We start from the raw sequence: 13006 nt of genomic DNA, 5'->3' as shown, positions 1-13006 counted from the left end.
GGAAAAAAGGAGATCGCTGAATTGCTTTTATCACATGGGGCAAATATCAACCAATTTGATTCTTTAAATAGAACTCCACTTCATATTGCAGCAATAAAGGGAAAAAAGGAGATCGTGAATTGCTTTTATCACATGGGCAAATATCAACCAATTTGATTCTTTAAATAGAACTCCCTTCATATTGCAGCAATAAAGGGAAAAAAGAGATTGTTGAATTGCTTTTATCACATGGGGCAAATATCAACCAATTTGATTCTTTAAATAGAACTCCCCTTCATATTGCAGCAATAAAGGGAAAAAAGAGATTGTTGAATTGCTTTTATCACATGGGGCAAATATCAACCAATTTGATTCTTTAAATAGAACTCCCTTCATATTGCAGCAATAAAGGGAAAAAAGAGATTGTTGAATTGCTTTTATCACATGGGCAAATATCAACCAATTTGATTCTTTAAATAGAACTCCCTTCATATTGCAGCAATAAAGGGAAAAAAGAGATTGTTGAATTGCTTTTATCACATGGGGCAAATATCAACCATTTGATTCTTTAAATAGAACTCCCCTTCATATTGCAGCAATAAAGGGAAAAAAGAGATTGTTGAATTGCTTTTATCACATGGGCAAATATCAACCAATTTGATTCTTTAAATAGAACTCCCCTTCATATTGCAGCAATAAAGGGAAAAAAGAGATTGTTGAATTGCTTTTATCACATGGGGCAAATATCAACCAATTTGATTCTTTAAATAGAACTCCCTTCATATTGCAGCAATAAAGGGAAAAAAGAGATTGTTGAATTGCTTTTATCACATGGGCAAATATCAACCATTTGATTCTTTAAATAGAACTCCCTTCATATTGCAGCAATAAAGGGAAAAAAGAGATTGTTGAATTGCTTTTATCACATGGGGCAAATATCAACCAATTTGATTCTTTAAATAGAACTCCCTTCATATTGCAGCAATAAAGGGAAAAAAGAGATTGTTGAATTGCTTTTATCACATAGGGCAAATGTCAACGCATTTGATTCTTTAAATAGAACTCCCCTTCATATTGCAGCAATAAAGGGAAAAAAGAGATCGCCGAATTGCTTTTATCACATGGGGCAAATATCAACCAATTTGATCTTTAAAAGAACTCCCCTTCATATTGCAGCAATAAAGGGAAAAAAGAGATCGTGAATTGCTTTTATCACATGGGGCAAATATCAACCAATTTGATTCTTTAAATAGAACTCCCTTCATATGCAGCAATAAAGGGAAAAAAGGAGATCGCTGAATTGCTTTTATCACATGGGGCAAATATCAACCAATTTGATTCTTTAAATAGAACTCCCCTTCATATTGCAGCAATAAAGGGAAAAAAGGAGATCGCTGAATTGCTTTTATCACATGGGGCAAATATAGGGTGTCCAACGGTGCGTTTAGCACAGCGCTCTATATGAGACTATTAAAGGAGATATATGCTGATTATAAATATATAATAAAAAATATGAATATATGTATATGATGAGTAAGTTGTATTTTGGCGCCATGCCGGGATATAAAATGAATTTTGAGACAAGAGGCGGTTTCGCGGGAAATTTTGGCGGGATTTTTTTCATTTTTTTAATGAATCATAAAGAAAACATCCTCGCTCTTGCAAAAAAATGCAAAGACTGTAAAAAAATCTACGAGACATTGGTAAAATGCTTCGGTATGGATTCTCCTAGCTATTCCACTGTAACGTATCATGTTAGGATGTATCACTTCATGAACAAAAAGGCGCCCATCATAAAAATTGACAAAAAATCGCCGGATCAAAGAAAAATCAAAGCAATTCTTCAAGCGCTAGATGAAGACCCAAGAGCATCACTCAGAAGGATAGAGGAGATGACAAAGATACCACGTACAACAGTCAGTTTATATCTGCACAATTATTTGAACTACAAACTAGCGTATACACGTTGGGTTCCGCACAACCTTAATTCAGTTCAAAAAAAATATAGAGTCCAATCTTCGAAAGAGCTCCTCTCTATATTGGGTGCGTATCAATCCAAGAAGTTTCGCTTTTAGTAACAGGGGACGAGTCTTGGTTTCAATATGCAACAGAAGCCAAAATCATTTGGATCCCGAAGGATGAAAATCCGCAAACATTCCCGAAGAAAAAAATTGACACACCAATGATGATGTTGTCGGTTTTTTGGGGCGTGAATGGCATCATCGCAATTGATATTCTTCAAAAACCTAATACGATGAATGCTCAGTATCTAATTGACAATGTTCTTACTCAAATTATCAATTCTGATGAGTTTGAGAAATCCAAACAACAAAAAAAAAGTTTGCAATTCATTTTGATAATTCAAGAGTTCACAAAAGTCATAAGGTAATGAATTACTTGGTGGAAAACAATGTCAAAGTTGTTCCAAACCCAATTTATTCACCTGATATTGCACCCTCTGACTTTTATTTATTCGGCACGCTAAAAAAGAGAGCTGAAGGACGCGAATTCGCGAGTCCAGATGATCTTGAAAATTTTGTAAGAGAGCAATTTGAGCAATTTTCTCATGATGATTTAAAGCGTATCTTTCAAGCCTGGATCGATCGCTGCGAACGCGTGATTGAATCCAATGGTGATTATATTTAAATAAACTTTATATATATGTAACTTGTTTATTTCTATTCGCAGTATTCAGGTTTGTGCTAAACACACCTTTGGACACCCTATATCAACCAATTTGATTCTTTAAATAGAACTCCCCTTCATATTGCAGCAATAAAGGGAAAAAAGGAGATCGCTGAATTGCTTTTATCACATAGGGCAAATGTCAACGCATTTGATTCTTTAAATAGAACTCCACTTCATAATGCAGCAATAAAGGGAAAAAAGGAGATCGCCGAATTGCTTTTATCACATGGGGCAAATATCAACCAATTTGATTCTTTAAATAGAACTCCCCTTCATATTGCAGCAATAAAGGGAAAAAAGAGATTGTTGAATTGCTTTTATCACATAGGGCAAATGTCAACGCATTTGATTCTTTAAATAGAACTCCACTTCATAATGCAGCAATAAAGGGAAAAAAGGAGATCGCCGAATTGCTTTTATCACATGGGGCAAATATCAACCAATTTGATTCTTCTAAAAGTACTCCCCTTCATATTGCAGCAATAAAGGGAAAAAAGAGATTGTTGAATTGCTTTTATCACATAGGGCAAATGTCAACGCATTTGATTCTTTAAATAGAACTCCACTTCATAATGCAGCAATAAAGGGAAAAAAGGAGATCGCCGAATTGCTTTTATCACATAGGGCAAATGTCAACGCATTTGATTCTTTAAATAGAACTCCACTTCATATTGCAGCAATAAAGGGAAAAAAGGAGATCGCTGAATTGCTTTTATCACATGGGGCAAATATCAACCAATTTGATTCTTTAAATAGAACTCCCCTTCATATTGCAGCAATAAAGGGAAAAAAGGAGATCGCCGAATTGCTTTTATCACATGGGGCAAATATCAACCAATTTGATTCTTCTAAAAGTACTCCCCTTCATATTGCAGCAATAAAGGGAAAAAAGAGATCGCTGAATTGCTTTTATCACATAGGGCAAATATCAACCAATTTGATTCTTTAAATAGAACTCCCCTTCATATTGCAGCAATAAAGGGAAAAAAGAGATGGAAGAGTTGATGCGTCACATGCATAATCAAATGATTCTTTAAATAGAACTCTCAAGCAGCAATTAAGGGAAAAGGGAAAGAGATTGTTGAATTGCTTTTATCACATGGGGCAAATATCAACCAATTTGATTCTTTAAATAGAACTCCCCTTCATATTGCAGCAATAAAGGGAAAAAAGGAGATCGCCGAATTGCTTTTATCACATGGGGCAAATATCAACCAATTTGATTCTTTAAATAGAACTCCCCTTCATAATGCAGCAATAAAGGGAAAAAAGGAGATCGCTGAATTGCTTTTATCACATGGGGCAAATGTCAACGCATTTGATTCTTTAAATAGAACTCCACTTCATAATGCAGCAATAAAGGGAAAAAAGGAGATCGACGAATTGCTTTTATCACATGGGGCAAATATCAACCAATTTGATTCTTCTAAAAGTACTCCCCTTCATATTGCAGCAATAAAGGGAAAAAAGAGATTGTTGAATTGCTTTTATCACATGGGGCAAATATCAACCAATTTGATTCTTTAAATAGAACTCCCCTTCATATTGCAGCAATAAAGGGAAAAAAGAGATTGTTGAATTGCTTTTATCACATGGGGCAAATATCAACCAATTTGATTCTTTAAATAGAACTCCCCTTCATATTGCAGCAATAAAGGGAAAAAAGAGATTGTTGAATTGCTTTTATCACATGGGGCAAATATCAACCAATTTGATTCTTTAAATAGAACTCCCCTTCATATTGCAGCAATAAAGGGAAAAAAGAGATTGTTGAATTGCTTTTATCACATGGGGCAAATATCAACCAATTTGATTCTTTAAATAGAACTCCACTTCATATTGCAGCAATAAAGGGAAAAAAGGAGATCGCTGAATTGCTTTTATCACATGGGGCAAATATCAACCAATTTGATTCTTTAAATAGAACTCCCCTTCATATTGCAGCAATAAAGGGAAAAAAAGAGATCGCTGAATTGCTTTTATCACATAGGGCAAATGTCAACGCATTTGATTCTTTAAATAGAACTCCACTTCATATTGCAGCAATAAAGGGAAAAAAGGAGATCGCTGAATTGCTTTTATCACATAGGGCAAATGTCAACGCATTTGATTCTTTAAATAGAACTCCACTTCATAATGCAGCAATAAAGGGAAAAAAGGAGATCGCTGAATTGCTTTTATCACATAGGGCAAATGTCAACGCATTTGATTCTTTAAATAGAACTCCACTTCATATTGCAGCAATAAAGGGAAAAAAGGAGATCGCCGAATTGCTTTTATCACATGGGGCAAATATCAACCAATTTGATTCTTTAAATAGAACTCCCCTTCATATTGCAGCAATAAAGGGAAAAAAGAGATTGTTGAATTGCTTTTATCACATGGGGCAAATATCAACCAATTTGATTCTTTAAATAGAACTCCTCTTCATATTGCAGCAATAAAGGGAAAAAAGAGATCGCTGAATTGCTTTTATCACATAGGGCAAATATCAACCAATTTGATTCTTTAAATAGAACTCCCCTTCATATTGCAGCAATAAAGGGAAAAAAGAGATTGTTGAATTGCTTTTATCACATGGGGCAAATATCAACCAATTTGATTCTTTAAATAGAACTCCACTTCATAATGCAGCAATAAAGGGAAAAAAAGAGATTGTTGAATTGCTTTTATCACATGGGGCAAATATCAACCAATTTGATCCTTCTAAAAGTACTCCCCTTCATATTGCAGCAATAAAGGGAAAAAAGAGATTGTTGAATTGCTTTTATCACATGGGGCAAATATCAACCAATTTGATTCTTTAAATAGAACTCCCCTTCATATTGCAGCAATAAAGGGAAAAAAGAGATCGCTGAATTGCTTTTATCACATAGGGCAAATGTCAACGCATTTGATTCTTTAAATAGAACTCCACTTCATATTGCAGCAATAAAGGGAAAAAAGGAGATCGCTGAATTGCTTTTATCACATAGGGCAAATGTCAACGCATTTGATTCTTTAAATAGAACTCCCCTTCATATTGCAGCAATAAAGGGAAAAAAGGAGATCGCTGAATTGCTTTTATCACATGGGGCAAATATCAACCAATTTGATTCTTTAAATAGAACTCCCCTTCATATTGCAGCAATAAAGGGAAAAAAGGAGATCGCTGAATTGCTTTTATCACATAGGGCAAATGTCAACGCATTTGATTCTTTAAATAGAACTCCACTTCATATTGCAGCAATAAAGGGAAAAAAGGAGATCGCTGAATTGCTTTTATCACATAGGGCAAATGTCAACGCATTTGATTCTTTAAATAGAACTCCACTTCATAATGCAGCAATAAAGGGAAAAAAGGAGATCGCCGAATTGCTTTTATCACATGGGGCAAATATCAACCAATTTGATTCTTTAAATAGAACTCCCCTTCATATTGCAGCAATAAAGGGAAAAAAGGAGATCGCTGAATTGCTTTTATCACATGGGGCAAATATCAACCAATTTGATTCTTTAAATAGAACTCCCCTTCATATTGCAGCAATAAAGGGAAAAAAGGAGATCGCTGAATTGCTTTTATCACATAGGGCAAATGTCAACGCATTTGATTCTTTAAATAGAACTCCACTTCATAATGCAGCAATAAAGGGAAAAAAGGAGATCGCTGAATTGCTTTTATCACATGGGGCAAATATCAACCAATTTGATTCTTTAAATAGAACTCCCCTTCATATTGCAGCAATAAAGGGAAAAAAGGAGATCGCCGAATTGCTTTTATCACATGGGGCAAATATCAACCAATTTGATTCTTCTAAAAGTACTCCCCTTCATATTGCAGCAATAAAGGGAAAAAAGAGATTGTTGAATTGCTTTTATCACATGGGGCAAATATCAACCAATTTGATTCTTTAAATAGAACTCCCCTTCATATTGCAGCAATAAAGGGAAAAAAGAGATTGTTGAATTGCTTTTATCACATGGGGCAAATATCAACCAATTTGATTCTTTAAATAGAACTCCACTTCATATTGCAGCAATAAAGGGAAAAAAGAGATTGTAGTTAGTATACATATCATGTGTACGGAGGCACTGCGAGCCTCCTTACCCATGATATGTGAATTTGACACTTTACAAAACCGTTAACGTATATTTTACAACACAAACACAAACACCAACTTAACCTTAAATATTTATAAAGCCGCCAACCACTTCACCTCACTAACGTTTTCACAAACGACTTCACTACTGTAAAAAAATAACGTTCTCACTTACAAAAGTATTGCAACTCCTCCCATTGCTGTGCTTCATATAACAGCTCATAATCTTCTGACTCACTTTCTTCTTCATATAGGTCAAAATCACTGTCATAGTTTATACCTGTAAGTTTTGACAAAGCTAATGAAACACGCTTACCGTTTGTATCGTATGCTTGTATAAACTTTCCATTCTTCATTCCTTCATAAACGCTCAAACTAACTTTACCCTTTCTCCCTCGTATCTGATAGAATGTATTTTCACGAGGAACGAAGAACAAGTTCTTGAACTCATGACCGTTGTAGTTTGTTATCTCAATAGTTTTCGTCATTTATATAAAAATAAAATAAAAAATAAACTTAAAAATTAATGATATCACCACTCCACACGTATGAAAACATCCATTTAAATTTAGGGTAGAAGGTTAGATCTAACCTCATTTCTACCCTCATTTCTACCCTCATTTCTACCCTGTTGAATTCATTGCTTTATAACTCTCTTCCTTTCTCCAACTCTTCTAACTTCTTCTAAGTTCAGCAATGTTGTCCTCATGAAGTTTAATCTTCCTTAATATACCTTCTTTATCTAATGGTTGCTTTATCTTTCTAAACTGAACTCTACCATCCTTCATAGTATGAATGTAAAAACCTTCTGGAATAGTTCCTGATTTAATGTATTCTACCAAAAACTTTTGTTTCATTGCTTCAGTGACTTTAGTCGTCATTTCAATCAAATAAAAATTTTAATATTAAATAAAAATAACGTTATTTTTTCAGTAAGGAAACGCAGGAGTTTTACGATTTATTTGAGGAGTAGGTTCTGGTTTAAATGTTGGAGTCGGTTTAGGAGTTGACTTTTGAACAGGAGTTTGTACTTCCATAGGTTCAGGAGTCATTGAAGGTTTTGCTTGTGAAGGCGTTGGTTTTGGCGAAGGTGTTGGAGTTTGTTTAACTTCAGCTACTTCAGTATTATTTACAACATTTGCTTTATTTCTTTTCAACATCATAACTGCTCCTGCTGTAGCTAGCAAACCTAGTGGGAGACCATATCTTATATAAGGACTTGACCAAATGCTATTTTTGACAGGAGCTGGTGGAACACCTAACCTTGGTGAGACTGCTCTTTGCCATTGTGCAGCTCGTAAGAAATATTCAATAGGTGCTCCATAATCGTTTGGTAAAGTTTGTTTCATAGATGGTGAAGGTTCACGAGAGCTTGATGAAGAACTCATTTATAAGCTTTAAAAATAAACGTTCATCCTTTATTCCTCACTGTCGTCCGTAGCTAAGTTATAGTCATCTAATCTTATTATGGGATGCCATTAGCACGCACCTGAATGGCAAAGCAACAATCCCTCATAAATCCAATAAGTGGCTTTGGTACATTTTCAGTTGCTAGTTCAATAGGTCCTTTAACAGACAATTTGTATGTTATTGGAGCAGTAGATGTTTGACCTTGCTGGAAGCAAAAGTCCACTTCTGTTGGAAAACCACATAAGAAATGTGTGTTGTCATAGCTATCCCATTTATGTTCCACACTACCATCATCCACCAATGACCTCATAACATCTTCATTAAATCCTATCATATCATTGTTTGTATTGCAGGCGTTCGCAACCATTTCATAAAATACAGGTCCATATGATTTTTCAGGTTCTGCAGGCATATTTCCATAAGCTCCCATGGAAAGCTGAAGATATTTAAACTTAGGGTTCTCAAAATTAACATAATAGTTGTCTTTCTTTCTAAATAGTGCCCAAATACTTTTAACATTAATAGGCGTATAAGCTGCTGTAAATGTTGCACTTGAACTATCTGTATTCTTTGAGAATGAACCGTCCATAGGAATCCAATCCATAACTTTAACAGGAAAACATAAAGCCTCGTTTGTATAATGTTCTACAAAGTTCTGTATAAATGTTAGGGTCTAAAGAGAATGACTTTGGATGAATGAAACATTCATTAAAATCCATCTTTGTTCGAAATAGTTGCTGGGTTACAGTTGTAATAGTAACTGTTCCACTAGCTTCTACTGCCTTCGTTATCATAGTGAATGGTTCATTCCATGGAACAAATTTATTTGTCGGTGGATTTGAATCTGAAGCAAATGCAACTTTAAGAGTTGGATTGAAAGCAATGATATCATTTACAGATATAGATGTGCATTGTAAGGCGTCGCTACTGAACTTTACTTTAAGCTGAATGTTTCCTGCAAAAGCTGGAATAAATCGAATAGCTTCTAATGGAAGGAATCTTCTAACAGGAATTCTTAAACGAAGCTTAAAATCAAATGATTTTCCTGCTGTAATTGGACCACTAACAATTTGTCCTGTTCTGCATGTTCCCGAATGACTCCATACATCTTCATGTCGAGTCTTTGAGAAAACATCTACTTTCTTTATTTGTTCGGTAGTTTGTGAGTTTGAAGTTATATATGCTTCTTCTCTTGCGTTGTCTTGAGAATATACGATACGACCATTTGCAAGGATTTGATATCCAGCAACTGCATAGAAAGCGTCATCGAAACCAATCCAAAATCCTGGTGGGTTTGTTTTATTGGAACCTGAACCAATTTCTTTATCTACAATAAATTGACCTTCCATTTTATACGTAATGAATGTATTGTAAAGGTCCAACATATTTTCACCAGGAGGTGAGAGATTGAATGTTACCCATGTGTTATCTTTAGCAGTTCCAGGTTGTGATGGAATCTTTGCGTCAGAATATTTTCTATTAGTGTCACCAATTTGAACTGCATTGTCTATGATATCGAAATATGAGCGAATCTGATGAATATGCTCTGCTGGAGTAAATTCGTTTAACTGTTCGTTCTGCATGTATTTACTTCGGATAAAAATATCTATTTACTTCATTATTCTCACTCTTCTTCTTGGCATTCGTGGTGGAAGTTGTTTCTTGACATTTTCAATGAACTGTACATTCTCTTTTGTCTCAACTTCTTTCACTGGTGGGTCAGGGTTCTTTGACTCGGTTTGTTTTTCAATGAAATTCACAAACTTTGCAATAAGCTCTTGGTTCGTTATTGAAAGTACATCTGGCTTCTTTTCTTCTGGTTCTTTTGGTGGCTCAGTTTGAACAGAAGGTTTTATATGGGCTTCATGGACTTCAACATTGCCATGCACCTTAATGTTGTCGCTCTCTGCATTCGCTAATGGAACCTTTCTTTTTCTTACGTATATTTTACCATCTTTACTCTGACTTACGTAATAGAAAGGATGTTGTATTCCTCTTGCGTCATTTAATATAATAGACTCTCGCTCTGATTTTGACAAGCTCATTTTACATCGGTTAAAGTTTTAATTTTGTTTTTTATCTGCAGTCAAATGACTCAGACAAGCCCTACGGACAAGACCCAAGGGGTCATAGATGTTGAAGCATTGAAGAAAGAAATTCGCGAGCAAATTTTATCCGAACTGAAGGAACAAAAACAAGAACAAAAGCCAGAGAGACCAAAGAGAAAACTTAGTGAAAAACAACTTGCTGCATTAGCTGCTGGAAGACAAAAGAACCCACGTTTGCTGGCGAAGAAAGCTAGAGAAGAAGCAAAAGCAAAGGAAGAACAAAAAGCTAAAGAAGCTGAAGCAAAGAAAGAGTAAATGGTTTATTTTTATCCGAATTAAATGTATAGACAAATACCTTTATCTGTTGCGTTCAGTAGTGAAAACCCTGACGTCAAAATAAAGGGGAACAGAGTAACGTTTAAGTTTCCAACAGACTGGATTGTGAACATAAATGAAGAGAAGTACATTGGCATAACATCTATGTATATAACACGTGCTTTCAGAAAGGTTGACTTTATACTTCAAGTCGAGATAGAAAATGACGAACAGTCTTTAAGCGCCCAAAACATTCACATATACAAATACTTTAAAGACGATACAACTTTACAAGAATGTATGATTTCATTTAATGAGATGTTCGAGAAAAAGTTCAACATTGAAGTACAAACTTTACAGCCTTTACGTGAGTTTCTTGCACAACTGAAAGAAGAAGGTAGTCAGCCACAACTTATAGACTTTCATTATGAATTTAATGAAAATGAAGATGGAACTCATGACTGTCAATTCATTGTATTCTCGCCATTCAATGAAGTAGCTAAAAAGAAAAAAAATCCATTACGTATAAGATTTCAAATCTCTGAATCCAATGAAGACTTCAAGAATGTTTTCAATTATGATGCAATGCTTCCGAGGAAAAATGAATTTTCAAAGATTGTAACACCTGGCATTTGGGATAGAAAGCAAGCTATATTATATTCAAACTTAAGTAAGGGAGTTGAAAATGAGTTCATTGGTCATACAAGAACTTCACCACTTCCTAACCCTAAATACTATAAATTAACTGGCTTCAATCGTGAGTTTTGGATAGACATGTTCTCCACTCATGACCATAACTGCCCAGTGTTCTTACCTCCAGACCATAAGGACTGTCTCTACATTGAAGCACAACTCTTAAACTCTACCATCGCAGTATTGTAAAATCTACGCTAGCTTTATTTTTATCACGAATGACCTCATTTCTGACAAAAATAAATGACCTCATTCATGACCTCATTCATGACCTCATTGCTGACAAAAATAAATGACCTCAGAACTTCAACTTACGAATAAAGCTTGTTTTAGTCGTTATTGAGAAGTTAAACTTTTCAGCAAAGCAAGGACTAGAAGACTTACATAAGTCAAATCCAATCTCTTGACCGTCATAAAGTGCTTTATATAACTTCATAACACTGAACTCAGAGTCTTTGTCAAATTTTCCTTGCGGAACCATTAAACCTTTATCTTCATCATAGAAACACTGAACAGAGTCAGGAAACATTTCATTAGCGGTTAAAGCAATAACATCTTGCTTCACGCCTTTCATTCTGCAGTGAAATGCAACTTCATTTAAATCATTCGTGAGTAAGTCTATGTAAGTCTTCTTTCCACAAAATATTGACTTGTATGCTAAACTTTGTTTTCCAGGTGTTATTTCTGCGAAGTCACTATGAAACTGACCAAGGTTTTTACCAATGAGAACTCTTCCATAACGTTTCTCAAACTCTTCAGCTAAACGAGGGATATCTTCATTGTAGAGATGCATACTGTCGTATCGCTATAAAAGATGTCCATTCCTAAGTCCTCAGCAGTACAGAATACTTCACACATTATTCTCTTCGACATTGATAGAATGTTAACACCAAGTGGACAGAAGTTAAAGTGTCTGCAAATGCTTTTCGTTAGCTTGAAAATAGTTTTATCTGAACCATCCAAACCTTCGAACTTCACTATATGGTTGTAGTTTCTGATGGCATATCTTATAGCATCTTTGTCATCTACTATGGTTATTTTTGACTCAATAGGAGATAGAATAGTTTTGCCATAAATACTGTTCAGAATGAGCTTTATATTTTCTTGCAAAGGATTTCCTTCTTTCTTATACTTTAACCTTAACTCAAACAACTTCTTTACTTCATCTCTTATTCTAATATCTCTGTTTCCATCGTAATAGTATCCTTGCAACACTTCACATTTGACACCTTGATATTTTATGAGGTCTTGTAATGTTATATGGTCAACATACATTAAACAGCAAGTGTTTGAACTTCTGGGAACGTTAAGTTCTGGATTTAGTTCAGGGTCACAAACTATTAAAGGAAAGTGTCTATGTATTCCAATCTCTGTTATCTTAATGAGAACAAAGAAGCCAGACATAAACTTTTCACCAATGGGTTCCTTTTGGTCGTCATCGAATAAATGTCTCATGAGATACTCTGTGCTTAACATTTCTTTCTTCATAACCTTTGGAATTCCTTCTAAAGTATAAAGTCTTGCTATAGCTGATGGATATAATGAAACAGCGTCGAAGTCAGCAATGAGTTTCTTTTCGCTCTTTTGTTTCATGTTATCTGACAACATACATCTTCCACCTTGAATACAGCGTGAAATAAATTCTCTTGGTTTATTTGAGAGGTCATAAAGATTTCCATTCGGGAAGTATACTCTGTTCTCAAATAATTTGTTAGCAATAGAACAAATACTAACGTAGTCATAAACGTTTAAATCAAATTCTTTCAATAAGTCATTGCGGAACTTACAAAACCT

General features: G+C 34.8%; 6 protein-coding genes and 1 pseudogene across 7 annotated transcripts, besides 5 other annotated features; 3 read left to right on the top strand and 4 right to left on the bottom strand.

The window, feature by feature from the left end:
• The first annotated feature begins 1403 nt into the window (after positions 1-1403).
• Positions 1404-1430: a terminal%2Cinverted (terminal inverted repeat of Mariner transposon ID:TVAGG3_0351060).
• Positions 1404-2705: a mobile genetic element.
• On the top strand, positions 1500-2625 carry TVAGG3_0351070 (annotated as a pseudogene). Its single transcript has one exon. A coding segment is annotated over exon 1 (1126 nt).
• Positions 2678-2705: a terminal%2Cinverted (terminal inverted repeat of Mariner transposon ID:TVAGG3_0351060).
• Positions 2706-6707: 4002 nt separating this feature from the next.
• Positions 6708-13006: part of a mobile genetic element that runs on past the window's edge.
• On the bottom strand, positions 6914-7219 carry TVAGG3_0351050 (uncharacterized protein; the record flags this gene model as incomplete). Its single annotated transcript, XM_051231099.1, has 1 exon — positions 6914-7219. A coding segment is annotated over one exon (306 nt), but the record flags the coding sequence as incomplete, so codon positions are not given.
• Positions 7220-7408: a terminal%2Cinverted (terminal inverted repeat of Maverick-1B transposon ID:TVAGG3_0350900).
• On the bottom strand, positions 7676-8134 carry TVAGG3_0351040 (repellent protein 1 family; the record flags this gene model as incomplete). The annotated part of the gene is made up of 1 exon (XM_051231098.1): positions 7676-8134. One exon carries the CDS (start codon positions 8132-8134, stop codon positions 7676-7678), a length of 459 nt encoding a protein of 152 aa, XP_051100828.1.
• On the bottom strand, positions 9767-10201 carry TVAGG3_0351030 (uncharacterized protein; the record flags this gene model as incomplete). Its single annotated transcript, XM_051231097.1, has 1 exon — positions 9767-10201. The coding sequence occupies one exon, from the start codon at positions 10199-10201 to the stop codon at positions 9767-9769; it is 435 nt and encodes a 144-aa protein (XP_051100827.1).
• On the top strand, positions 10247-10519 carry TVAGG3_0351020 (uncharacterized protein; the record flags this gene model as incomplete). Its single annotated transcript, XM_001292695.2, has 1 exon — positions 10247-10519. The coding sequence occupies one exon, from the start codon at positions 10247-10249 to the stop codon at positions 10517-10519; it is 273 nt and encodes a 90-aa protein (XP_001292696.1).
• Positions 10880-11401, top strand: TVAGG3_0351010 (uncharacterized protein; the record flags this gene model as incomplete). The annotated part of the gene is made up of 1 exon (XM_001292694.2): positions 10880-11401. A coding segment is annotated over one exon (522 nt), but the record flags the coding sequence as incomplete, so codon positions are not given.
• On the bottom strand, positions 11511-12005 carry TVAGG3_0351000 (organellar and viral DNA polymerase type B; the record flags this gene model as incomplete). Its single annotated transcript, XM_001292693.2, has 1 exon — positions 11511-12005. The coding sequence occupies one exon, from the start codon at positions 12003-12005 to the stop codon at positions 11511-11513; it is 495 nt and encodes a 164-aa protein (XP_001292694.2).

The sequence above is a fragment of the Trichomonas vaginalis genome, chromosome V (assembly GCF_026262505.1).
Source record: "Trichomonas vaginalis G3 chromosome V, whole genome shotgun sequence".
Taxonomy (NCBI): domain Eukaryota; phylum Parabasalia; order Trichomonadida; family Trichomonadidae; genus Trichomonas; species Trichomonas vaginalis.
The sequence above is the reverse complement of the archived record's forward strand: the minus strand, read 5'-3'. Positions and strand labels throughout refer to the sequence as shown.